At 43.2% G+C, this 27881-nt stretch overlaps 2 protein-coding genes across 8 annotated transcripts in view; one reads left to right on the top strand and one right to left on the bottom strand.

Annotated features, from left to right (window-relative positions):
• The window catches only part of dlg1b (discs large MAGUK scaffold protein 1b), a 36874-nt gene extending 28178 nt beyond the window's left edge, over positions 1–8696 (top strand). For 2 of the 7 annotated variants that reach the window (XM_089009192.1, XM_089009188.1), the window contains 13 exons: positions 33–189; positions 1815–1917; positions 2798–2912; positions 2997–3173; positions 3261–3327; positions 5257–5356; positions 6109–6150; positions 6941–6991; positions 7063–7164; positions 7245–7417; positions 7653–7762; positions 8074–8165; positions 8231–8696. In XM_089009192.1, the coding sequence (XP_088865318.1) occupies positions 33–189; positions 1815–1917; positions 2798–2912; positions 2997–3173; positions 3261–3327; positions 5257–5356; positions 6109–6150; positions 6941–6991; positions 7063–7164; positions 7245–7417; positions 7653–7762; positions 8074–8165; positions 8231–8337 (1396 nt within the window). In that variant the 3' untranslated portion in view covers positions 8338–8696. Of the gene's footprint in view, positions 1–29; positions 190–1814; positions 1918–2797; positions 2913–2996; positions 3174–3260; positions 3328–5256; positions 5357–5655; positions 5687–6108; positions 6151–6937; positions 6992–7062; positions 7165–7244; positions 7418–7652; positions 7763–8073; positions 8166–8230 lie in introns of all 7 variants that reach the window. The other 5 variants (XM_089009191.1, XM_089009187.1, XM_089009186.1 and 2 more) reach the window with 5 other exon arrangements.
• Positions 8697–8835: 139 nt separating this feature from the next.
• rasal2 (RAS protein activator like 2) lies at positions 8836–27484 on the bottom strand. Its single transcript, XM_089009185.1, is given in 20 exon segments — positions 8836–9029; positions 9124–9211; positions 9295–9497; positions 9585–9692; positions 10665–10955; positions 14019–14238; positions 14366–14493; positions 15404–15608; positions 15682–15906; positions 16885–17077; positions 17080–17236; positions 17466–17712; positions 19667–19989; positions 20077–20175; positions 20278–20431; positions 20562–20674; positions 21724–21824; positions 23323–23446; positions 23525–23652; positions 27013–27484. Coding segments are annotated over 20 exon segments (3369 nt in total). The 5' UTR covers positions 27125–27484; the 3' UTR covers positions 8836–8879.
• Between the last annotated feature and the right edge of the window lie 397 nt (positions 27485–27881).

The raw sequence follows: 27881 nt of genomic DNA, 5'->3' as shown, positions 1-27881 counted from the left end.
TGGAGGTTGAAGCCACGTTCCTGTTCCAGCAGGGAGCCCCGTAAGGTAGTCCTGCACCGCGGCACCACGGGATTGGGTTTCAACATCGTGGGCGGCGAGGATGGCGAAGGCATCTTCATCTCCTTCATCCTGGCCGGAGGACCCGCCGACCTCTGCGGCGAGCTGAGAAAGGGCGACCGTCTCGTATCCGTAAGTCACGCCGTGCCTGACGGACACGTGTCAATCTGGTTCCTGGACTTTTTTGGAGTTTGTTTTTGAAGTAACGGGCCGAATAAAATGACATGGTGGGCTAGATTTAGCCCTTGGGCCTTGACTTTGACACCTGTGCTATCCATGCTCATTTTTTGCGTGCCAAAATCACCTTATCCATGGTCGTTTTTTTCTGTCAAAAACTGCATTTTCGCAAGTTTAATTTGCTTTCCTGGACCGAATAAAATTATGTGGCGGACCAGATTTTGCCCCCGAGCCTTGACTTTGACACCTGTGCTGTCCATGCTTGTTATTTACGTGCTAAAAACACCTTATTATACATGCTTGTTTGTTTTTCATGTCTAAAAGTGGAATTTCAGAAGTTGGATTTGCTTTTGCAGGCCGAATAAAATTATGTGGCGGGCCAGATTTGGCCCTCGGGCCTTGACTTGGACACCTGTGCTATACATGCTCGTTATTTTCGTGTCAAAAACTAGAATTTCGCAAGTTGGATTTGCTTTTGCAGGCCGAATAAAATTATGTGGCGGGCCAGATTTAGCCCTCGGGCCTTGACTTTGACACCTGTGCTATACATGCTCGTTATTTACGTGCTAAAAACTAGAATTTCGCAAGTCGGATTTGCTTTTGCAGGCCGAATAAAATTATGTGGCGGGCCAGATTTAGCCCTCGGGCCTTGACTTTGACACCTGTGCTATACATGCTCGTTATTTTCGTGTTAAAAACTAGAATTTCGCAAGTCGGATTTGCTTACGCGGGCTGAATAATATTATCTGGCGGGCCAGATTTAGCCCTCGGGCCTTGACTTTGACACCTGTGCTATACATGCTTGTTATTTTCGGGTTTAAAAACTAGAATTTCGCAAGTCGGATTTGCTTACGCGGGATGAATAATTACAGTAAAGTCTCGTTATATCGATATCGGATATATCGATAGTCCCGGTTATATCGATACTATTTCTATGCACGCACAGAGAAAATTACATGCAAATAGGGTCGGATATATCGATAGTCCCGGTTATATCGATATTTTTTCGGACTCCCTTGAATATCGATATAACGAGACTTTACTGTATGTGGCGGGCCAGATTTGGCCCCCGAGCCTTGACTTCGACAACTATGCTATACATGCTTATTTTCGTGCTAAAACCGCCTTATTATATACATAGTTGGGTTTTTTTGTGTAAAAACCTGGAATTTCACAAGTTTAATTTGCTTCCGTGGGCCGAATAAAATGACATGTCGGTCCACATTTGGCCCTCGAGCCTTGACTTTGACACCTGTGATGTATCATGTAAGGCATTTTTAGCCCCCCCCCCCCCCAAAAAAAAAAAAAAATAACTGTGTGTTAGCACATTCTCATCACTGATTAGCCATTGTGACCTGAGTTCAATTTTTCCAACATTGGCAAAGAAGCAAATTTGCGGGTGCTTTTCCCTCCATTTGTAGCATCGCTAACGTCATCAGCTTTTATAGGTTGATGGCGCCGCAAAAACTGAACTGTCGACATAAAAATAAAAAAAATAGTGGTGCGCCGTGACTTTTTCACATGGCTTCTACCTTCAATGCTAAAAACAAGCGGGCTAATACATTTGTGTGTGTTTACAGGTGAACGGCGTCGACCTCCGCAGCGCCACGCACGAACAGGCTGCTGCCGCCCTCAAGAACGCCGGGCAGACTGTCACCATCATGGCGCACTACAGGCCCGAGGGTGAGTCACTTGCACCGCTGGAAAAAGACGTGCCGGCCAAATCTAGCGGAACTCCCAAGAGTGCGTCAACAGGTCACAATAGTTGAGATGTTAAGACATCTGTTCTTACAACTTTTTTAGCTCATTAAAATATGTTTACTTTAATACAAAAAACTTAATAATACCCAGCGGATAAATGTCAATATAGCATAATCACTACTAGCTGTAGCTAGCTAGCTATTAGCTATCTATTAGCTCTAGCTAGCTATCTATTAGCTCTACCCATAGCTAGCGATCTATTTACTATCTATTAGCTCTAGCTATCTATTTATTAGCTATCTATTAGCCATCTAGCTAGCTTTCTGTCTATTGCAGTTACTTCCGGGTTGAGTTGAACGCTGGCGTGTGTGGCTGCCGCTGCTCACCCACAGAATAACTGATTGTAAAGTGACCTTGCGAGTTTTGAAAGGCGCTTATAAATCAAATGTATTATTATGCTATCTATTAGCTATCCAGCTGATGAGCTAGCTATTTAGCTAGCTATCAATTAGCTATATAACTATCTGGCTGGCTATCTAGCTAAGTATCTATTAGCTATCTATTAGCGAACTAGCTAGCTATCCTGTGACTGTAAAGTGTCCTTGAGAGTTTTGAAAGGCGCTTAAAAATGAAATGTATTATTATTATTGTTATTGTTATTGTTATTATCTATTAGCTAGCTAGCTAACTTGCTCTATTTGAGTTATTCCTGTTTGAGTGAATGCTGGCGCTTGTGGCTGCCGCTGCTCACCCACAGAAAAACTGATCCTGTGACTGTAAAGTGACCTTGAGAGTTTTGAAAGGCGCTTAGAAATCAAATTTATTATGATTATGATTATGATTATGATTATTTCCCGTGCAGAGTACGGCCGCTTTGAAGCCAAGATCCACGACCTGAGAGAGCAGATGATGAACAGCAGCATCAGCTCCGGATCGGGATCTCTCAGGACCAGCCAGAAGAGGTCGCTCTACGTCAGGTCAGACCCTCCCCCGTTTCCTCCCCCCCCCCGTTTCCTCCCTCCTTCGGGATATATGGACCATCCCCCCCCCCCCCCTTGCAGGGCCCTGTTTGACTACGACCGGACTCGCGACTCAGGTCTTCCCAGTCAAGGTCTCAACTTCAAATTTGGGGACATCCTGCACGTGGTCAACGCATCCGATGACGAGTGGTGGCAAGCGCGTCACATGACGCCCGCCGGAGATGTCCAGGAAGTCGGCGTCATACCTAGCAAGAGGAGGTTGGAAGTCGCACGCGTGTGTCTCCCCCCCCCCCCCCTCCCCTCCCACAATCCCTAGCGGCAACTATGAACTGGTTTGATTGACAGAGTGGAGAAGAAAGAGCGAGCGAGGTTGAAGACGGTCAAGTTCAACCCAAAGTCTCGAGAGCGAGGGGTGAGTAGCATGTAGCGCCTTTTAGCTTGTTGTCGTAGCATCCTAGCATGTTGCCCGCTAATTCTTTTCCACTTAACATTGAAGCATTTTAATACATTCGGCAAGCTTGTGGTGGCTTAGCAACTGGCATGTTAGAAGTTTGTTTAACATGTAGCAAATTAGCGCTTTTTTTGATATGTTAGCATGTAAAGCAGGGGTCTTAAACTCGCAGGTTGTGGGCCGTTTTGGGCCCCCTACTTGACATTATTCTTTTTTTGTTGCGCCATTTTTCTGTGTGTTTTGCATATAATAATAATCATAATACATTTCATTTATAAGCGCCTTTCAAAACTCTCAAGGACACTTTACAGTCACAGGATATTTTTTCTGCGGGTGAGCAGTGGCAGCCACTCACGCCAGCGTTCACTCATGTGTGTTTTTCTTCAATCATTTGAGGACTAGCGTAATAAAATCTTTTAAAATAAAAGTGATACATTAATAAAATAAGCTTTGTAACGCGAATTGGCAATTTTAAAGACATACAAAGAGTTTGAGACCCCTGACGTAGAGCATTAGCATTTCGTTTTAGCTGTTCGGTTAGCATGTGGTCACTTAGGTAACTCTCCTGCACCTGTTGTGTTAGCATATAGCATGTTAGCCCGCCCTATTCATCATATTTTGTTAGCATGCTAATATGTAGCATCTAAGCTACTAAAGGAGTCTAAAGACAAGCCGTTTTTGTTTGTGCTATCGATTTATTTATGTTTGATGCTATAAACATTTTGCAATGTTTTGAGGGGGGGCGGGTTTATTTTGCCACGCTATGTACTATAGCGCTCGCATACTAATAAGCGCGTATGTAACGAAAGCATCCCCGAGCTACTTTTAACTGCATGTCGCTGAACTTTGAGCATCGCGGCGGCGGCGGCGTTGCGACTGCTCGCTAATGGCCCGGCTGACAAAAAAGCGCATGAGCCCAACATAAGCCGCGACGTGAATGTCTGCTTCGTCTTCTTCTTCTTCTTCATCGTCTTCATTCGCCATTCGGAGGCCACGCCTCCTCCAAAACATTTCAATAGGCAAATAGTCACCTGTTTGTTTGCGCTGTTGCTATGGCAACGCTTTTCTATCCTTTTGGAATGGCCGCACCCCTCTTGCCTTGCCTTCTTGAAATTCCGCGTGTGTGTGTGTGGGGGGCTGTATGGGTGTGTGTGTGTGTGTGTGTGTGTGTGTGGTGTGTGTGGCTGTGTGGGGGGGTCGATTCTGGGTGTTGAGTGTGTCGGTGGGTTTTGTGTGTATGGTGGGTTTTGTGTGTATGTGGTGTGTGGGAGGAGTGTAGTGTGGGTGTGGGGGGTGGAGTGTGTGTAGGTAGGTGTGGGTGTGTGGTGGGTTTTGTGTGGGTGTGTGTGTGTGTGTTTGGTGCGTGTATGGGAGGGGTTGTGTGAGTGTGGGGGTGTGTCTGAGTGGGTGTAAGTGTATGTGTGAGGTGTGTGTGGGTGGCTATGTTGTTGTGTGGGGGGATCGGTGGGTAGTGTGCATGTCTTTGGGTGTGTGTGTGGGTTTGTGTGTATGCACGTGTGTGTGTGTGTGTGAAGTAGAATGTATGTGAGAATATCAGGTGTGTGTGTGTGTGTGTGTGTGTGTGTGTGTGTGTGTGATTTTGTGTGAGACTGGTGAAAAGTTAATATTCATTGTGCGTTTGTGAGAGTCATTGTATAATCCAATTGTATTGTGAGTATTTGCGAGTTATGTGTGAGTGGAGTGATGGTCATAACGTGAGAGCGTGACTGAGATATCCTCGTATGCATGTCGCTTGTGTATTTTTTTTTTTTTTTTTTTTAAGATGAGAGTGGCATTTATGTGAGAGTGTGCCCGTGAAGCGCTTTCTTCCTGTTCTTCCCTTTGACTTGGCGGCCACTTCCTGTCCCCCGTCATGTGTGCTTGCTGTAGTCGTCGGGCGACAAACGTAGAAAAGGCGTGTTGGCCAGGTCCTTCCTGTTCGGGAAGAACCGCGATGCCGGCGGCGAGCAGGACAGCAGCGACGTCGAGCGTGAGTACACGAAAGGGGAAAAGGGGAAAAGGGGGCGGGGTCGCCGCCGCGTGCTCATCGCTCAGCGACAGGAAGAGAGATCAGCCGGTGACCCGGTTGTCACGGCGACGAGGCCACCCATTTTATTTCGGATTTTTATTTATTTATTTTTTTTTTTTTTGTCCCGCCCACCCCCAAATTGGACCCACCCAAACGGCGTTGTCGTCCTCTCTCGTATCGCCTTCGCGTCTGCTCTCTCGCTCCGTCGCTGCGATGCCGTAACGTCCTGTTTGTGCTTCTTCTTCTCTTGTCGTCTTCAGGACGCCATCGACCTCCTTGCCAAAGGACACAGTGAGTCACCCCCCCCCCCCCCCCCCGTCTGCCAAGCTGCCCCCCACCCCAAACCATTAGCTATCTACCTAGCTAGATATCTATTAGTTATCTATTAGCTAGCTAGCTAACTTTCTCTCTATTTGAGTTACTTCCGGGTTGAGTGAACGCTGGCGCGTGTGGCTGCGGCTGCTCACCCACAGAAAAACGCCAGCTAGCTAACTAGCTGTTAGCTATCTAGCTGGCTAGATATCTAGACACCCCCGACCTCCAGGAGCCTTCATCTCCAGGCTCCGCCTCCTGCTCATCAAAATGGCCCCTCCCACTTCCAAACGCAAACTTTTCTGATGGGTCAACCTCGTCGCCGGCCGGGCCCGTGGCCGGATTTGATCGCCTGTCGATTTCTAAACTGACCGCTGATGCGCTTTTTGTCCCTTTTTCAGAACACGCCACGTCCAACGCCAGCGATAGCGAAAGCAGCTACCGTAAGTAGCATCGCGCACCTTCCATCTTGTTTTTTTGCAGTGAGGGGTGCTGATAAAGCGCTGGTCAGACCTCTGGCAATGTTCTGCCAAGAAGCTGGTTGAATATCTGTTCAATTTGGTGCGCATGGATCAGTAGTGCTCGCCTGAGCGCAGTCGCTGGAAAAGGTGGTGGGCAGGATGCGGAGGGTCCCATCGAATTTTCCGCCCTCTTCTCTTGATTCTTACAGTGTGCAGGCTACAGCTGTTATTAAATATGTATGTATTGTATTTTGGATAGCCGCCCCCATTTCAAGATCGGATAACTCCAGACCCATATCATTTAGGAATTAACTCGTTTTTTTTCTGATGAAAGAAGAGTTTCTAACGCTGTGTTGAATATTTGTCGTCCTAAAAGTCAATATTCTCTGGATCCTGCAATTTGAGTGAAAATGACAAAAACCCTGGCAGCGAAGTGGATACAGTTCAAATACAATGCAATACATGCCAGCTTTTTATTAGCTATCCATTAGCTAGCTAGCTAGCTATTAGCTGTCTTGCTGTTGGCGATCTAGGTATCTCTTAGCTATTTATTCTCTATACAATAGATAGCTTGCTAGCTAGCCTTCTATCAATTTGAGTTACTTCCGGGTTGAGTGAACGCTGACGTTTGGCTACCGCTGCTCACCCACAGAAAAATTTATCCTGTGACTAAAGTGACCTTGAGAGTTTTGAAAGGCGCTTACAAATCAAATGTATTATTATTATTATTAAGTCAACAATGCAAAAAATCAAGTGGAATGTTTGTCAGCAGGTGGCCAGGAGGAGTTCGTCCTGTCCTACGAAGCCGTCTCCCAACAGGAAGGTAAGGACGCCCTCGCGTGTTGGTTGTCCGCCATCACTTTTCCCTGACGTCCGCCATCTTTGTTTATCCAGTAAGCTACGCGCGACCAGTCATCATCCTGGGACCCATGAAGGACCGCATCAACGACGACCTCATCTCGGAATTTCCCGACAAGTTTGGATCGTGTGTCCCACGTGAGATTCCGGACGACATTTTTGTATCAGTTTTATTTTGGCGGTCTGGGTCAACGCCGCTCACGCTTGTATTTTGACAGACACCACACGACCCAAACGGGACTACGAGGTGGACGCTCGCGATTATCACTTTGTGGCATCGCGCGAGCAGATGGAAAAAGACATCCAGGAGCACAAGTTCATCGAAGCGGGACAGTACAACAATCACCTTTACGGAACAAGCGTCCAGTCGGTGCGAGAGGTCGCAGAAAAGGTGGGCGGGATCATCACATTGATTTTTTTCAAAGTAAAACCACATCATTTTATTCGGCCCACAAAAGCAAATCAAACTTGTGAAATTCCATGCTCGTCTGACAAGCTAGCAAACGAGCTAGCTAGCAAACTCTCTTTCTAATCGCTTACATCACAGGTGTCAAAGTTCAAGTCCTCTGCCGGTACCGGTCGTTAATGCTAACGAGCTACAATGAGCCTGGTGTTCTTGTGTTCAGGGTAAGCATTGCATCCTGGATGTGTCGGGCAATGCCATCAAACGCCTGCAGGCGGCGCTGCTTCATCCCATCGCTGTCTTTATCAAACCCAAGTCCGTCCAGAACATCATGTAAGGCACACACAATTTAACTCATTCACTGCCATTCGGTTTATTGATAGCTAGCTATCAATAAACCGGGTTGAGTGAAATCTGGAGCGTGTGGCTGCCGCTGCTCACCCAAAGAAAAACGGTTCCAGTGACTAAAGTGTCCGAGAGTTTTGAAAGGCGCTTATAAATGAAATGTATTATTATTATTATTAACTGTATCTATTAGCTAGCTAGCTTTCCATCTATTTCAGTTACTTCCGGGTTAAGTGAACGCTGGCGCGTGTGGCTGCCGCTGCTCACCCAAAGAAAAACTATCCTGTGTTTTTTGTCAGGGAGATGAACAAGCGACTAACAGAGGAACAAAGCAGGAAGACGTTTGAGCGAGCCGCCAAGTTGGAACACGAGTTCACCGAACAATTCACAGGTTGGAGGAAAATTAATAATCATAATAATAAAAGTAATAACACGTGTGTGTGTGCGTGCGTGCAGCCATCGTGCAAGGCGACACTCTGGAAGAAATCTACGAGCAGAGCAAGCAGATCATCGAGGATCATTCCGGATCGTTGATCTGGGTGCAGTCGAAGGAGAAGCTATGAAAACACCATGACCCCGCCCACCCGCCATCTTGGAACTTAAAGGGGCGTGGCCATGCATCAGCCCCACCCTTTCCCTTCGCTCACATTAACCCTTTAAACACGCGCGCCCAGGTGAGAGGGAGGACTCACCTGAACCACTCCTTGCCGCCACGCTTTTTTTTTTCTTTCTTGCGGCGGCGGCAGCCAGAGACAAGTTGAACCTCCTCAGCTGCCTATTTTCGTATAAACAAAAACTACAAAGTCTATATTGATCGGCATTATTATCACCATAGAATATTTCGATATGATCACTTCCTGTCTTATTTTTCTTTTCTTTTTCTAAACAAATAAAAGTGCAAGCAGGAAAATGCCTTGTTTGTGTTACCGTGGAGACAAGCATTTTTTTTTTTTTATCGGCACTTTTCAACTCTGACCTTTCACACTTCAGTAGTTCAACCGCAAGATAAACAAAAATAAATTAAAGCACGACGCCATTGTCATAAAAACCTTTAAAAAAAATTCACGCAGTCCGGACTCCAAACTCAGATTCTGGTCCGAGCCAATCAGCAGCTGCTATTTTTGAACTCTCCGTTCTCGGTGATTGACAGCTTGGTGGGATGGCACAGGTGGGCGGAACCGTAGCCATCCTTCAACTGCGTTAGCGCCGCCATTAGCCGAGCGTTCGTGGCGTCCAGAGACACGATGCGCTGCTCCTGATTGGTGGATGAAAAGTGAGTCATGTGATCACAACAGACAGAAACGACAGAAAAAAAAACAAAAAAAAAGACAACTTCCTGTTTGACACACCTGAGCGTCAATAACTTCCTGTTTCATTTCAATCACCGCCTGCATCTCAGCATGGTCGCGCTTTAGCTCCTCCTCCATCGCTTGCAGCCTAAACGCACGCACACAATGAAAAATCCAAAATGACAATAACCCTGGCACATGTATGTAAACGAGACGCGAAACGCGCGCCACCTGCAGAGGACGTGATCGATCTGCCGCTGTTTGTCGCGGCCCTCGCGCCGCCGTTTATCCTCGCTAGCCTCCAACCGCGTCTGGTAGTTAGCGCGCATGCCGCCGATGGCGACTTCCTGCGCCGCTAACCGCCGCCGGTACTCGTCCAGGCGACGCCAGGACGCGCACAGGAGTTCCTTAAGACGGAGCGCCTCGCGCTTGTACTGCGCCACGCAACAAAAACGCCAAAAGTCACATTGCGGGGTGGGCGTCGCCCAAAGATCACGGTAAGCAGGGGGCGGGGCAATTACCTCATCCGAAGAGCTTCTTCCCTCGCCGCTTTCCTGCTGGTCTTCCTGGTAGCATTCGTTGCTCAGCACCCAGGCCGCCGTGCGGTCCACAGGCGTCATGGTGCACGCCTGCAAACGCTCAACAGCTTAGCCATCTATTAGCTAGCTAGCTAGTGTTCAATCTTTGAGTTATCTAGCTATCTATTAGCTATATAGCTAGCTAGCTATTTGAGCCAGGAAACATATTAGCTATGTAGCTAGCTAACTATTAGCTGTCTAGCTATCTATTAGCTAACTAGCTAGCTTTCTATCTTTTTGGGTTATCTAGCTATCTATTAGCTATATAGCTAGCTATTTGAGTCAGGAAACATTAGCTTTCTAGCTAACTATCTATTAGCTGTTTAGCTATGTATTACCTAGCTATCTATTAGCTATATAGCTAGCTAGCTATTTGAGTCAGGAAACATATTAGCTATCTAGCTAGCTAACTATTAGCTGGCTAGCTATCAGCTAGCTCTCTATCTTTTTGAGTTAACTAGCTATGTATTAGCTATCTAGCTAGCTAACTATCTATTAGCAAGCTAGCTAAGTGACTTAAATAAAATGTATTATTCACCATTGTGAACAGGAAGTGAGCTAGCTATATAGCTATCTATTTGAGTCAGGGAACATATTAGCTATCTGGCTAGCTATCTATTAGCTATATAGCTAGCTATTTCAGTCAGGAAACAAATTAGCTATCTAGCTAGCTAACTATCTATTAGCTAGCTAGCTAAGTGACAAATAAAATGTATTATTCACCATTGTGAACAGGAAGTGAGCTAGCTATATAGCTATCTGAGTCAGGGAACATATTAGCTATCTATCTGGCTAGCCATCTATTAGCTGTCTAGCTATCTATATAGCTAGGTAGCTATTTGAGTCAGGAAACATATTAGCTATCTAGCTAGCTAACTATCTATTAACTAGCTAGCTAAGTGACTTAAATAAAATGTATTATTATTCACCATTTTGAACAGGAAGTGAGCTAGCACGCACGCGTGATTGATCGACAGGTGGGCAGCATGTGTATGTGTGAAAGAATGCACGCGTCTGCCACACCTTCTGCTCAGTGGCTCCACCGGATGATAGCGGCGCCCCATCAGGTGAGTGGCGGCCATCGGTGGGCGTGGCCTCCGGGCAACTCTGCTCCAAGATGTTAGCGGTAGCGACGGGGTTTTCGGGTCTTGTCTCGTCCGAGGTGACGCGTCCAAGATGGCTGCCCCGAGAGCTGCCGGTGCTGGAGTCTTGCGGCGAGTGGGCGGCGCCATGCAACTGGTAGGCGGGGTTATTGAAGGAAAGCGGTTGCAGGCTGCTTTGGTTGGTGGTGGGTGGAGCCAGTGGGCGGCGCACCTGACGTGGAAAATGTCACGCCAGCAAACATTTTCAGGCCCGGTGGAAACAGGAGTTGGGTTTTTTTTCAGCTAAAAACACCTTACCATACATAATCTTTTTTTTCGGCTGAAAAATGCCTTACTATATACATGGTCATTTTTTTTTCCGAAAAAAACGCCTTCTTATACATGGTCGTTTTTTCGGCAAAAAAATGCCTTACTATACATGGTCGTTTTTTTCAGAAAAAACGCCTTACTATACATGGTCGCTTTTTTCGGCAAAAAATGCCTTACTATACATGGTCGCTTTTTTCGGCAAAAAATGCCTTACTATACATGGTCGCTTTTTTCGGCAAAAAATGCCTTACTATACATGGTCGCTTTTTTCAGCAAAAAATGCCTTACTATACATGGTCGCTTTTTTCGGCAAAAAAACGCCTTACTATACATGGTCGCTTTTTTCGGCAAAAAATGCCTTACTATACATGGTCGCTTTTTTCGGCAAAAAATGCCTTACTATACATGGTCGCTTTTTTCGGCAAAAAATGCCTTACTATACATGGTCATTTTTTTCAGAAAAAACGCCTTACTATACATGGTCGTTTTTTTTCAACAAAAAACGCCTTACTATACATGGTCGTTTTTTTCGGCAACAAAATGCCTTACTACACATGGTCGTTTTTTTCAGAAAAAACGCCTTACTATACATGGTGGTTTTTTTCAGAAAAAACGCCTTACTATACATGGTCGTTTTTTTTCAGCTAAAAATGCCTTACTATACATAATCGTTATTTTTGGCAAAAAACACCTTACTATACATGGTCATTTTTTTTTTCGGAAAAAACACCTTCTTATACATGGTCGTTTTTTCGGCAAAAAATGCCTTACGATACATGGTCGTTTTTTTCAGAAAAAACGCCTTACTATACATGGTCGTTTTTTTTCAACAAAAAACGCCTTACTATACATGGTCGTTTTTTCAGCAAAAAACGCCTTACTATACATGGTCGTTTTTTCGGCAACAAAATGCCTTACTATACATGGTCGTTTTTTTTCGGTAAAAAATGCCTTACTATACATGGTCATTTTTTTTCGAAAAAAACACCTTCTTATACATGGTCGTTTTTTCGGCAAAAAATGCCTTACGATACATGGTCGTTTTTTTCCGAAAAAACGCCTTACTATACATGGTCGTTTTTTTTTCAGAAAAAACGCCTTACTATACATGGTCGCTTTTTTCGGCAAAAAATGCCTTACTATACATGGTCGCTTTTTTCGGCAAAAAATACCTTACTATACATAGTCGTTTTTTTCGGCAAAAAATGCCTTACTATACATGGTCATTTTTTTTCAGAAAAAATGCCTTACTATACATGGTTGCTTTTTTCGGCAAAAAACGCCTTACTATACATGATCGTTTTTTTTTTGGCTAAAAATGCCTTCCTATACATGGTCATTTTTTTCAGCAAAAAAACGCCTTACTATACATGGTCGTTTTTTCGGCAAAAAAAACGCCTTACTATATATACATGGTCATTTTTTTTTCAGAAAAAATGCCTTACTATACATGGTCGCTTTTTTCGGCAAAAAATGCCTTACTATACATGGTCGCTTTTTTCGGCAAAAAAACGCCTTACTATACATGGTCGCTTTTTTCGGCAAAAAATGCCTTACTATACATGGTCGCTTTTTTCGGCAAAAAATGCCTTACTATACATGGTCGCTTTTTTCGGCAAAAAATGCCTTACTATACATGGTCATTTTTTTCAGAAAAAACGCCTTACTATACATGGTCGTTTTTTTTCAACAAAAACGCCTTACTATACATGGTCGTTTTTTTCGGCAACAAAATGCCTTACTACACATGGTCGTTTTTTTCAGAAAAAACGCCTTACTATACATGGTGGTTTTTTTCAGAAAAAACGCCTTACTATACATGGTCGTTTTTTTTCGGCTAAAAATGCCTTACTATACATAATCGTTATTTTTGGCAAAAAACACCTTACTATACATGGTCATTTTTTTTTTCGGAAAAAACACCTTCTTATACATGGTCGTTTTTTCGGCAAAAAATGCCTTACGATACATGGTCGTTTTTTTCAGAAAAAACGCCTTACTATACATGGTCGTTTTTTTTCAACAAAAAACGCCTTACTATACATGGTCGTTTTTTCAGCAAAAAACGCCTTACTATACATGGTCGTTTTTTCGGCAACAAAATGCCTTACTATACATGGTCGTTTTTTTTCGGTAAAAAATGCCTTACTATACATGGTCATTTTTTTTCGAAAAAAACACCTTCTTATACATGGTCGTTTTTTCGGCAAAAAATGCCTTACGATACATGGTCGTTTTTTTCCGAAAAAACGCCTTACTATACATGGTCGTTTTTTTTTCAGAAAAAACGCCTTACTATACATGGTCGCTTTTTTCGGCAAAAAATGCCTTACTATACATGGTCGCTTTTTTCGGCAAAAAATACCTTACTATACATAGTCGTTTTTTTCGGCAAAAAATGCCTTACTATACATGGTCATTTTTTTTCAGAAAAAATGCCTTACTATACATGGTTGCTTTTTTCGGCAAAAAACGCCTTACTATACATGATCGTTTTTTTTTTTGGCTAAAAATGCCTTCCTATACATGGTCATTTTTTTCAGCAAAAAAACGCCTTACTATACATGGTCGTTTTTTCGGCAAAAAAAACGCCTTACTATATATACATGGTCATTTTTTTTTCAGAAAAAATGCCTTACTATACATGGTTGCTTTTTTCGGCAAAAAACGCCTTACTATACATGATCGTTTTTTTTTTTGGCTAAAAATGCCTTCCTATACATGGTCATTTTTTTCAGCAAAAAAACGCCTTACTATATATACATGGTCATTTTTTTTCAGAAAAAATGCCCTACTATACATGGCCATTTTTTTCTGGCAAAAAAAATGCCTTACTACACATGGTAATTTTTTGGGGGCTAAAAACGCCTTACTATACATGGTCGTTTTTTTCTGCAAAAAAAACGCCTTACTATCCATGGTCTTTTTTCACCATCTTCCCCCATCCCGTGTTTCCGTGACATACCTGCGGGACGCTCTGAGGCTGCACATCACCGGGCGGCGCTCCAACCGGTCTACTGGACGCCTTCGAACCCGGCCGGGCCCGAAGGGGACATTGAGCCGGCGGGTCCTGCAGGTCCACCAGCGAGATGCTTCGCCCGCACGTCAAAGCGCTCGCCTCGCTGGCCAATTGGCCCCCCTCGCAGGAAATGGGGGACCCCGGCGCCGTTACCACCTCACCAAGGCTGAAACAAAAGTGGAGACATCGACTGAAACCTCGCCCGGAACACAACGGGACCCATCTTGGAGGTCACGTGACGGCGGGAAAGGCTTTGAAAAATGTGTCATCTCACCGACGGATTATCCAATTACCTGTCGGAGGCATTGTGGAAGATTGCGTGCGAGCTACGGAGAAGAAGCTGGGGGTGGTCGGGCGTGGCCAGCCGGCGCGAAACATCTCCCAGGATCCTCGGCAGCGGGCCCAACTTGGCGACGGCGGCCTGCGGGAAGGACATTTCACAGTTGCCACTTTGAAAAAGAAGAAAGAAAAAAAAGAATGTCAAAAAATGACAAAAGAAGAAAAAAAAGAAAAAAAAGAAAAGAAAAAAGAAAAACAAAAAAAGAAAAAATGAAAAAAAGAAAAAAAAGGAAAAAAGAACAAAAAAAGAAAAAAAGGAACAAAAATTGAAAAAAGAAAAAAGAAGAAAAAATGAAACAAGGAAAAAAGATGTAAAAAAGAAGAGAGAAAATAAAGGAAAAGAGAAGAAAAAAGAAAAAGAAGAAAAAAGAATAATGGAAAAAAGATGAAAAAAGGAAAAGAAAAAACAAAGAAAAAGAAGAAAAAAGAAAAAAGAAGAGAAACAAAAAAGGAAAAACAAAGAAAAAAAGGGTAAAAAAAGTTGAAAAAAGAAAAGAAAAACACAATAAAGAAAAAAAGAATAAAAAGAAAAAAACGGAAAAAAGAAGAAAAAAATGAAAAAAAGAACAAAAAAAAGAAAAAAGAAAAAAAGAAAGAAAAAAGAAGAAAAAAGAAAGAAAAAAGAAGAAAAACGAAACAAGGAAAAAAGATGAAAAAAGAAAAAAGAAAAAGAGAAGAAAAAAAGAAGAAAAAAGAAGAAAAAATTGAAAAAAAAAGAACCAAAAAAATAAAAAAGAAGAAAAAAGAAAGAAAAAAGAAGAAAAACGAAACAACGAAAAAAGATGAAAAAAGAAAATAAAGAAAAAGAGAAGAAAAAAAGAAAAATGAAAAAAAAGATGAAAAAAAGAAGAAAAAAAGAAGAAAAAAATGGAAAAAAGAAAGAAAAAAAGAAGAAAGGGAAAAAAAGAAAAAGAAGAAATGAAGACAACAACGTGCACTCTCCACCAGGTCACGTGACCAGTGGGCGGAGTCAATAGCAGACAAAGGCACACCTGGTGTAGCCGCTGCGCGACGACGTCGGCCAGCAGCCCGTGCAGCGCGGCCATCTCTCGGCCCAAGTCCACGTATCCGTCGAACCCCCCCTCGCCGGCGCCGCCGTCCCGGTTGGAGATTTCCGACAGGAAACGCGTCACGGCGGCCCACTCGCGCTGCAGGAAGTCGTTCATGAAGGCCACGTGACCCTCCTCGCCGCCGAACCTGCGGCGCACGCCCGAAAAGCGTCACCGCGGACACCCAAGCGCGGAAAAGCGACGACCGTGCCAGCGCCTACTTGGCCAAGTCGGCGAGTTTCCCCATGACTTTGGCGATGAGCGCCAGCGTCCGCGCGGTGCGCTCGTCCGGGCGCTCCCGCGTCAGCCGGTAGAGCCACGGCGACGCGATGGCGGGACACAGGAAGTGCGGGAAGAGCGAAGCGCCCATTAGCCGTCGGGCCACGTCGGCCGGACAGCGCCGCTTCCACCACGCAAACACGTCCTTTAGCTCGCGGGGGAACACGCTGGCGGAAGTCCACGTGTCCAGCGGGGAGGTCAAAGGTCAAAATGGCACATCAAGCGGCAAGTTAGAAGGCGGCATAGGAAGTCGGACCGTTCAGTGTCGGCTCGTTTTTTTTTGTTTCACCCGAGTCAGGTTTGCACTGTTTTTAGACATTGTTTTGTTTGTTACTTTGGACCTTTTTGTTCTGTTGGCTTTGGATTTGCCTTTATTAGTCTCGCAGTGGAATTTGCTGTTTTGGATTGAGATCCTGTTAACTCTTTCATATACAGGTAACATCCGACTTACGACCACCCGTACTTACGACCACGACCTCCAGACGCTATTTTTGAAATTTAAATTCTACGCATGGCACCGCAACGCGCTAGCGGGCCTGGAACGCGTACGACAATTTTGGCCAGCCAGCTAGCATCTCACTCTCGCACAGCAATCGACCATGTCATGAGTCTCTATTCAACATTTTGAATGGATTTTGACTTACGACCATTTTGACTTATGACCGATTGGTCGGAACGGAACTCGATTGTAAGTTGGATGTTACCTGTATATTGTTTTGATAAAACAAGCTAATAAATTAGTAAATAACTAACTAAATAAATAAATATATATATATATATATATATATATATATATATATATATATATATATATATATATATATATAAATAAATAAATATATATATATATATATATATATATATACATACAGGTAACATCCGACAAGCTTGACTTATGACCACCCGTACTTACGACCATGACCTCCAGACCCGGGGACGGGGGGGTTTACGAGTCATTTAGCCTCCGACTCTCTATTCAACATTTTGAATGGATTTCGACTTACAACCATTTTGACTTACGACCGGAACGGAACTCGGTCGTAAGTTGGATGTTACCTGTAATTTAACAAATACACCATGCTCCTCCCTCTTTCCTACTTTTTTTGGGGGGTCCACCATCACCAAGTTGTCGCTACGCAACGTACCGGTACGAGTTGATAATCTTGCAGAAAGCCAACTCGCAGCACATCCTCAAGTTACTCCGATGTTCCGACAGGTCGGCGGCGGCGCAGCGGGCGGGATCCACCTCGCAGTTCTCGTCGGATTCGTACAACGCTCTGACAAATTCGCCTGTGGCGTGCGCGACTATTAGCGTTAGCATAGCATTGTTCGTACGTGAAGTTCATGTGCGAACGTACCAAGCGCGTGATGCAGGTATTTGTGTCCCACTAGTTGAAAGTATTCTTCCATGACTTTGGTGGCTAGCGTGTCCTCCGCGAAGAGGTCACGCTGGCCGCAACGCTCCACTTCCAACATGGCCGCCTCGATGAGGAAATCCTGTGGCAAACAAGATGGCGACAACAAAATGGAGATGAGACGCAAAGCCAGGCGGAGGTCCATTTTGACATTTGACAGAGTTTGAAACAAAAAAAAGTGAAAGGTGAGAAAATAGATAGAAAACACTAAAATTCGGACTTGTTTCAACTTTATTGATAGTTCAAGCTGGACCCTCCGCACCCTGCTCACCACCTTTTCCAGCGACTCTGATTGAATATGGCGCTCTCACCTTAGCCGTGCCGGTGGCGTGCAGGATGCGAACGAGCGCGGCGGCCACGTCCTCCTTGTCCTTGACGTCAACCTCCGGCTCGATGGCGGCGCACAGCGCGGCGTACGATGTGGTGACGTATTCGGCGAATTCCTTGTAGTCTTCCATCGGCAGAACGTCGATGCTCTGGAAACGCAAGTTGAGGCGTAGCGACGGGCCGCCGCCGCCGGATCGGGCTTTGGCGGCCGCCGGCGTGCTCAGCGGGTACCTGTTGAGGGTTCAAGATCCAAGTCAGTCATGGGTTTGGGAATTAGCGAGAGGATGGGGGTCAAAGTTAAGGCCCAGGGGTCAAATCTGGCCCTCGAGAGGAAACCCTAACTACAATATCGCCCGCGGTGAAAAATGAGTTTGACACCCTTGTTATAGTCATATTTTTCGGCAAAAAACGCCTTACTATAAATGGTTCGTCTGTGTAAGCTCTCAGTCGTACAGGAGTGGTCCATCGATGAGAAGGTTTCTTCAGCCGTCATCTGTACAAAAGTGAAGGTTTCGGACGTTTCGCCTCCTATCCTAAGAGGCGATTCTTGTAGGACAACAAGGTCCTTCATTGGGCCGGTCTGGTGGTGTGAGGTTCAATTTGGATCGTTCATACAATAGCCTGCTCAGGCAAAACAGGTTAGGCAACTTTCGCAATGCTGATGAGGGTCGTTATGCTGATGAGGTGATACCGGGGGGAGTGGGTGTAATAGGCCAATCGTTAGTCAGGAATGTAGGAACAATCAGTGGGGCCACAGGGGGGGGTCCCGCGCCTCCCCCAACCTGAGAGTAGGGACCTATCATAGCTGTGTCCGGCGCCACCAGGTCTGGACATTAGGGATATATAAATGGGGCCGATACGACCAGTCAGACTTTAGTTCGCTGACGAAGCCTCTTGGATAGGAGGCGAAACGTCCGAAACCTTCACTTTTGTACAGATGACGGCTGAAGAAACCTTCTCATCGACTTACTATAAATGCAATTTTTTTTCAGGCTAAAAATTTCTTACTATACATCACAGGTGTCAAAGTCGAGGCCCGGGCGCCAAATCGAGCCAAAGAGAGCTAGCTAGCTCTATTTCTATTCAGCTGCCTGGCTAAGTCCGAACCCAAATTTCAAATTGTCATATGTAAACCACAATAACTAGCTAGCAAGCTAGCTAGCTCAATCGTTACCTAGCTCAATAGATGAGAATAAAATTTCACAAGTTTGATTTGATTTCGCGGGCCGAATAAAATGACGTGGCGGGCCAGATTTGGCCCCAGGGCCTCGACTTTGACACATGGAATTTTTAGCCTGAAAAAAATTAGCATTTAGAGAGCTAGCTAGCTCTATTTCTATTCAGCTAGCTGGCCAAGTCCGAACCCACATTTCAAATTGTCATGTAAACCACAACAGTCATTATTTACTTCAAATTTGACAACTAGTATACTGTATTTTCAACATTTAGCTTGTAGCAGACATGCATCTTTCTCTACAGTACATCACAAAAGGTTGAGTGAAGGCCTAGCTAGCTATGTTAGCTATCTATTAGCTAGCTAGCTTTCTATCCGAGTTACTTAGCTGTCTGTTAGCTAGCTAGCTTTCTATCTGAGTTACTTCCGGGTTGAGTGAAGGCCTGGCTAGCTATCTGTTAGCTATCTATTAGCTAGCTAGCTTTCTATCCGAGTTACTTAGCTGTCTGTTAGCTAGCTAGCTTTCTATCTGAGTTACTTCTGGGTTGAGTGAAGGCCTGGCTAGCTATCTGTTAGCTATCTATTAGCTAGCTAGCTTTCTATCCGAGTTACTTAGCTGTCTGTTAGCTAGCTAGCTTTCTGAGTTACTTCTGGGTTGAGTGAAGGCCTGGCTAGCTATCTGTTAGCTAGCTAGCTTTCTAGCCGAGTTACTTCCGAGTTGAGTGAACGCTTGCGCGTGTGGCTGCCGCTGCTCACCCGCAGAAAAACTTATCCTGTGACTATTAAGTGACATTGAGAGTTTTTAAAGGCGCTTATGAATGAAATGTATTATTATTATTATTATTATTATTATTATTATGAGGCATACCTGAACGCCTTCTTTTTCTTCAAAAGATGGTGACCTTCACCATATATGCCACTGTGCTTTATATGTGAAATCATATTGAACCACAACAAGAAGTTTAGCTGGTTAGCTTATCATTAGCTTAGCAACAGTACAAGCATCCGTACCACTTTTCCACAAAATGGCGCCCGGTGACGGCGGCCACGGGGATGTTGACGAGTCCCAAGTAGTTGTTTTTGTCTTGTTTCTTCTTCTTCTTCTTGTGCTCGGCGTCCCGATAGACGTGCACGGTGAGGCTGCGCACGGCGGGGAGGTCGGCCAACAGGAAGCGCTCGCCCCAATAGGGGGCGGGCCGGCGGGCGTGGCCTGTGGTGCGCGCGTACAGCACATCGTCCAGGCAGAGCTCGCAAAAGTATTTGTTCTTGGGGGGGAGGTCTTTAGCTTCCATGATCCACAGCTGAAGAAGATTCTCCGTCCTGCGGCGGTTGTCCTGAAGAACATGGCGGCTCCACGTCGCACCGTTTTCATCCATCAAGTTCCAAGAAAAAAAAAAACAACAAAAAACGGTGAGGCGCACCTTGTCGGGTTGGATGCTCCTCCTCAGGTTCTCCATCCACTTGTCTCGCTCTGACGCCGATGAGCAGCTGAAGCATTTGGTGCCGTTGGAGTAGGTCACCTGACAGGAAGCGGAGAGGGGATTGGGGGCGTGATCGTGAGCGACAGGCAAGCACCATTTTGTTTTTCAAACTAAATCCCTCTCCAAGATGGCGGAGCTCACCTCAAAGCAGAAGTCCCGCCCTACGATGGTGCTGTGGAGAGGCCTGACGGAGACGCCGTCCTCCATGTTGAGGTCTACGGCCTCCAGAGCTTGACCGGGATTCAGAAGTGACTCGCATGACGTCCAATCCTTCGGCTGAGAAAGCCCACCAGACCTGTGAGAGCCACACATGGGAAGCGTGACAAGGGTCTGTTCGTGATTTAAAGTGTGACAAAGTTACTGAAATGCAGGCAACCATGCGCAGGAAGCCTTGTCGGACCTTCAAAATAAAAGTGAGAGAGGACCTTTGTGGGTCGGCACGTCTCAGAACAGGAAGTCTGATGCTGCTGTTGCGCTCCACTTTGCTGGGACTTTTAGGCCATTTTATGGGAACTTTCAGACGCTTGCTCAAGAAGCCCTGAAAAACACACACACACACACACACACACACACGCATGCACAAACACACACACACAAACACAAAAAAACACAAACACACAGACACACAAAAAAACACACGCACATGCAAACACACACAAATGCATTCACGCACACACCCACATAAACACACGCATACACACACACGAAAGAAACACCCGAAAACAAACACACACAATAACACACACACACACAAAAACACCCAAAAACAAACACACATACACCCAAACACAAACACACACACACACACACAGAAACACACCCAAACACACACACACAGACACACACAAAAACACCCAAACACAAACACACATACACATAAACACACACACACACGCACACACACAAACACACACATACACACACACAAAAGAAACACCCAAACACAAACACACAGACACACAAACAAACACACGCACACAGACAAACACCCACACACACACACACACACACACACACACACACACACACAGAAACACACCCAAACACAAACACACAGACACACACACACACACCCACAAAACCACACCCAAACACAAATACAAAAACAGAGAAAAACACCCACAAACACACAAAAAAAACACAAACACACACAAAAACACACCCAACAGTAGAAAATACTCTGATTACCCGGAAAAACTTTAATCATGCATTGCTCATACAAATGTCTACTTTGATTACTGTTACAGTACTTTTATCATACTTATGAGATGAAATCATTGTACTTTGATTACTTTGTCGCTGATCACTTCAGAAAATACAGGAACACTTTAAGTTGACCAAGAAAATACTTTGAAAATACAGTACTCTGATTACTATAACACGAGTAGTCAGATTACTGTCAAATAAAAAGGAATATTTCACATATTTCAAAAACCTTGAAAGTACACCAATTCATCTAGCAGTGCGGTAATTCCTCAAGATTTGAAGTCACGCGGTCATCCGACCGTGAGTAATCAGATCACTATCCCGCAGGGGAAGCAAAAAAAAAAAAAAAGCAGGAAGTATTGAGTTTCCAGCAAGACTCACGGGCACTCTGAAGGGCGAAGGCGAAAGGCAGGGTGGCTCCACCACGACGCTCTTCTCCAAGCTTGCCGGGCCGTGGAGGCTCCGCCTCCTCGGCGGTGATGCTTTTGCCAAGAAAAAAGATCATCATCATTATTATTATTGATACATCATCACGTGTGTTGCTGTTAGCAAAATAAACTAAAAAGTTCCCGAGTATCAAATGAAGCGCTCCATTTGCAGGCAAAGTTACCTCCGCCGCAGTTGTTGCCCATCGCCGGAGGTGAGCGGCCATTCCCCCCCTCCCGACCCACCCGCTGCCCGTCAGCCAACGAGCCAGAGGCGCTTACGTCCGTCTTGTTGCTTTCACACTCACCCTCTTCGGCGCATCCCTCCTCTTTGTCTCTCACTCATCGCATTATTCAATCAATACTCGCCCTCCCTCCCTCGCTCGCTCACTTCCTGTTTTTTTTATTATCTAAGTTTTTTTATTCCGATTTTGAAATCTTCGTTCAAAATGTTTGCTTTATTAAATAAAGCAAATGTTTGACCCGGGCGGAGACGTTTTGTAAGTTGTACGCCCGATGTAAAAGTTGCATGCGTCCGGGTAGACGTTATTTCAGACGCTAAAATACGGTACACACACTCACAAGCACATACGGACCAATCATGTCATTTTGCATGAAAAAAAAAAACAACAACAACAAAAAAACAGGAAATGGAGCAAATGCTGACATGGGAAGTTCCATTCGAACGCTGAAAAAATGTCGCATTTTGTTACGAATTCAAATTATGACAAGTGCAAGACACAAAAAAGATGTTTTGGATAGCAGCTAGCGTGTGGGCAGGCACAACATGCAAATGAGTTTCATAATGATAATAATAATAATAATAATAATAATAATAATAATAATAATAATAATAATAATAATAATAATAATCCATTGCATTTCTAAGCGCCTTTCAAAACTCTCAAGGTCACTTTACAGTCACAGGATCAGTTTTTTTTCTGCGGTAGCCACACGCGTGAGCGTTCACTCAACCAGGAAGTAACTCAAATAGATAGCAAGTTGGCAAATAGATAGCTAATAGCTAGCGAATAAATAGCTATTAGCTAGCGGATAGATAGCTAATAGCTGGAGAATAGATAGCGAACTATTAGCTAATACCTAGCAAATAGATAGCTAATACCTAATAATAATAAGGTGACTTTACAGTCACAGGATCAGTTTTTTTTTTTTGTGGCTTTTGTCATGTTCATGTGGAGTTTCCAAACAAAAAAAAAGGCTTTTTTTTCTTCCTATATGCAATCAAAACTGGTCCAAACTGGTTTTGTTGGGGGATGGAGGGAACGGGAAGCGCACTTTGATTAGCATCTAAATAGTTTGACCTCCCTTGATGCATTGTGTGCATGTTGAGTGGCGGCTTGAGGGCGAACTGAGGGGTCGTCTGTGAGCAGGGGACAAGAAGGGGGCCCCCTGAGGTTCAGGGTGGGCTGCCCCCCAGTGACCCTTGGGCCTGCAGGAAGCAATTGCTGGACGTTTCCGATCTAACTTGGTCGTTTATGGACAAAAAAAAAAAAAAAAAAAAAAAACAAGCACGGACATGTTTTGATATACTGACCTAAGATGGCGGCCGCCTCCGTTGGACAGTTGGACAAGTGTCCATCAGAGGGGACACTGATGGTCCTGCGGAGGTTACGCACGTTGGCGCCGTCCGTCGATTTCTCCGGAGACTCGCCAGCGTTCTGGTTTGGGGGGGGTCAAGGGTAAAATGCCAAATGAGCGCCGAAAGGTCATGGTGTGATGTCATCACTGTGCGGCACCTGCTGGTCTTGGCTGAACAGTAGCAACTGGCTGTCCGTCAACACGCACAATTTCTTTGGCCACGCCCCCGCATCCAAATAGGAATTCTGGCCACATGACAGGCGGTGGGGGGCCGGGCCTGTGACCTCTGGAACAAACGTCAACATTATTAGCGTCATCATCAGGTCGTACGTTTACATACACATAACGCTTCGTCTGTCACTCATTTTGGCAATTAACATTAAAAGAAATCTTTTAAAAAGAAATCTGAATCATTTCCACACCTTCATTCTTTTCATCTTGATAAACATAAATTAAGCATGATTTCGTTGCCGATCGCATGTCAGAAAACCGGTATGAATATTAATTTGAATTTCTTGTTGAGAGGAAAAAAAATTAGACCATTTCGACCATAAAAAAGTTATTTGAACTAATCATTAATAAATAAATATAATAATGAAGTCATAAACCTGGTTGTACTGTGTCATTAATTTATTTATTTATTCATTTATTTATTGATTTATTTATTGATTTATTTATTTTTATTATTTTATTTATGTGTGTATTTATTTATGTATTTATACAGGTGTTTAGTTATATATGTATTTATGTATTCATTTATTTATTGATTTATTTATTGATTTATTTATTTTTATTATTTAATTTATGTATTTATACAGGTGTTTAGTTATATATGTATTTATGTATTCATTTATTTATTTATTTATTTTTATTATTTTATTTATGTGTGTATTTATTTATTTATACAGGTGTTTATTTATATATGTATTTATGTATTCATTTATTTATTTATATATTTATTTATTTATAAATGTGTTTATACATGTATTCATTCATTCATCTGTTTATATATTTATTTGTGTATTTATTTATTTATAAATGTGTTTATTCATACATGTATTTATTTATTTATTCATCTATTTATTTTTATGTGTGTATTTATTTATTTATTCATTCATTTATCTCTTTATTTAGTTGTTTTTTATGTGTGTATTTATTGCTGTATTTATAAATGTGTTTATTTATACATGTATTAATTTATTTGGTTCTTTATTTATTTATAAATGTGTTTATTTATACATGTATTTATGTATCCTTTAATTCATTCAATTATCTATTTATATATTTATTTATTTATTTATTTATTCATAAATTTATTTATGTATTCATTTATCTATTTATTTTTCTATTTTTTTTATATTTGTATTTACTTATTCATGTATTTATTTTATGTATATATATATGTATTTATTTATTTTTATTTATTTATTTATAAATGTATGTATTTATCCATGTATTTATTTATCCTTTAATTCATTCAAGTATCTATTTATATATTTATTTGTATTTATTTATTTATTCGCAAATGTATGTATTTATTCATTTATCTTTCTATTAATTTTTACGTGTGTATTTATTTGTTTATTTATAAATGTGTTTTTATTTTATGTATTTATTTATTTATTCATTCATTTATCTATTTATTTATTAATGTTTTTTTATTTATGTGTATTTATGTATTTATTTATTTATAAATGTGCTTATTTATACATTTATTAATTTATTTGGGTATGTATTTATTTATTTAAAGATGTGTGTATTTATTTATATATTTATTTTTGTATTTTTACTTTGTTATTTATGTGTGTATTTATTCATTTATTTATTTGTGTATTTATGTATGAACGTGTTTATTTATGTATTTATTTATTTTTTATTCATGCAATGAAAAGGTGAGCCCTCATTAGCTGGCTCCTCATTAGCTGGCTTCTCTTTTGTTCATCCTAAAAGACGAGAAGCACATCAGCGAAGGCTAAATCAGAATAAAACAAATAACTACATAAAAAAAAGTCTTTTCCTGTCAAAGAACCTTATATATATATATATATATATATATATATATATATATATATATATATATATATATATATATATATATATATATATATATATATATATATATATATATATATGGTCCTTCTCAAACAGGGCCCCGGAGCCTCGGCCCAGCTGCACTTAAGTCACCACCAGTGGGGAAAAGGAGGCCACGCCCGATGGATGTGATCATGTCACATGACACGTGCAAGCTGAAATCGACACGGAATTTGCTGGAGAAACTTGAGTCTCGCCAAATTCGTCGGGAATGTTGAACACCTGTTGACGAAATTCAGTTTGCGTGTTTGTGCGGGTGTGCAGCGCTTGCGCGGGTCTACTTTTCACGTCCCGGGTCAAATTTGCCACGGAATTTGAAATGAGCAACATTTCTCGGCTTTTTCTAGGATGTACAAAGGACCAAAATTCAAGGGCCAACGCACCCGCACACGCGTGGGAAAACAGAAGCCGCTTTGTATGGAAACTTGCAGCGGGGGAGGGGGGGGTCACGTCTCCACGGCAACCAGTAAACATCACAGACGAGCGCCAATCACCGAAAAGTAAGTATTGGTCAGTGTGCGTAGCCTTCCTAAAGACTTCTGTTTTTAGCGCTTTGTCCTCTTTTATAAAGACAGAAAATGGATGGTTTGAAAGGCGAGTAAAAGAAGCGATTTTCATAAAACAGCTCAATCCTTCACGAAACCAATATGGTGGGGTGAGGTTCAATTTGAATCTTTCGTACAACAGCATGCTTAGGCAACATAGGATTAGTAATACTGATGAGTTGATACCGGAGGAAGTGGGGCAATCAGGCCAGTCATTAGTCAGAACAATAGGAACAATCAGTGGAGCCGCAGGGAGTAGTCCTCTGCTCCCCCAATGTGAGAGCAGGGACCTATCATAGCAGAGTCCGGCACCGCCAAGTCTGGACAGTAGGGATATGTATATATATAGCCTAAACTACCAGGAAGACTTTAGTTTGCTGATGAAGTTTCTTGGATAAGAAGCGAAACGTCCGACACCTTCAAATTTGTACAGATGACCACTCCTGTACAGATGACCACTCCTGTACGACTGAAAGCTTACACAGACGAGGAGCCAGCTTTTTTTGGGGACTTCCTGTTTAGGAAGCCGATAGGGACTCTTCACTTCCTGTCATCGTCAGCCGCTATTGTGTGGACGAACGAGGAAGCTGACGCACCGTCACGTAAAATCACTCGCTCGCACAATGCAGTTAGGAAAAGATGTTTGGTTTTTTTTTACTACTGACCAATCAGTTTATTTTATTTTATTTTTTTATTTTGGCAATATGCGACCTCGCATGGACTGACGACAGGACATTTTTTTCACCTGTGCTCTAACATTTGTCAACTTAAGATTCAGCAATTTTAATCCATCATTCAACAAATAACCTCTTAAACCTCTGTTTACATATTTTAATCACGCCGGTACTCACAAACAATTGCACACAAATTCCTCGGGGAGGTTAATGGTTGTCCAAACCCTACTTCGCGGATATTTGTCTATCGCAGGGGGGACCTGGTCACGATTGACCGCGAAAAACGAGGCGAAAAACTGTCGTAGTTTATGATAATGGCGCATATACAGTTCTTACCGTGAACGCGCATCCAACCATGTTGCTGGCAGACGCCGTCCGCTAGAAGGCGCTGCGCCGGGCCAACGCCACCGGCCAGCGAGTCGGCGTCGTCAGCGTCTGGCCGGTCCATGATGCCCCAAAGTCTTCGGCAAATTCTAACCGAACAAAAACGACAAGTTTTTGACTCTAAAGGTCCTTTGACGCTCGATTAGCTTCAAAGTTAGCTTCCCCGTTAGCCGTCCGGACGAGTCCCCCTCATGCTTCCGCTTCTCATTCGGTAGCCGGCGGGGCGTCGAAGGAACCGTTCACCGAGAACACATCCAAAAGTGTCCCTTTCGGTCCCACCGCGTCCCGGTCCGTCCCGTCCTGGTGTCGTCGTGATTGGGAGAAAGTTAGAAAGTCATTCGGCGTGAGGCGACCACAAGACGAAAAAGAAGAAGACGACTCCGGGAAAGTTTAGCAACCGTGCGCGGTCACGACAAAGACCCTTGTGCGCGCGGACGAGAACGCGCCTGAGCTCTTGGCTTGTCTGTCCTTCCTTGAACTGGATTCTTATGAACCTGACACCCACAAAGTCAAATAAAACTAAGTAATTTCATACAAAAGCGCACTCAACTTGTCTTACAAAGCACTTTTAAAAGCAACGACGCTCGTACATGGAGTCAAAATCAAAACATCGAAAAGTAAACAAACGCTCGAGGTATGCTGAGTTGAAAGTGTTCAGTTGTAGATTTGAATAAATGTAGGGACGTGACAACATTTTTCGGTAACAATTCATCACACATTTTCTAATACCATATTAAAGTGCATTTAAATAGCTTTCAAATGACGTGTAGATTATTGTTCTATGACAAATAAGGAAATAATGGAATGTTTAATTTTCGAAA

Source organism: Hippocampus bargibanti, linkage group LG11 (genome assembly GCF_051943395.1).
Source record: "Hippocampus bargibanti isolate YZ-2025 linkage group LG11, ASM5194339v1, whole genome shotgun sequence".
Classification (NCBI taxonomy): Eukaryota; Metazoa; Chordata; class Actinopteri; order Syngnathiformes; family Syngnathidae; genus Hippocampus; species Hippocampus bargibanti.
Note: the sequence above shows the minus strand (reverse complement) of the source record. Positions and strands in the feature narration are given on the sequence as shown.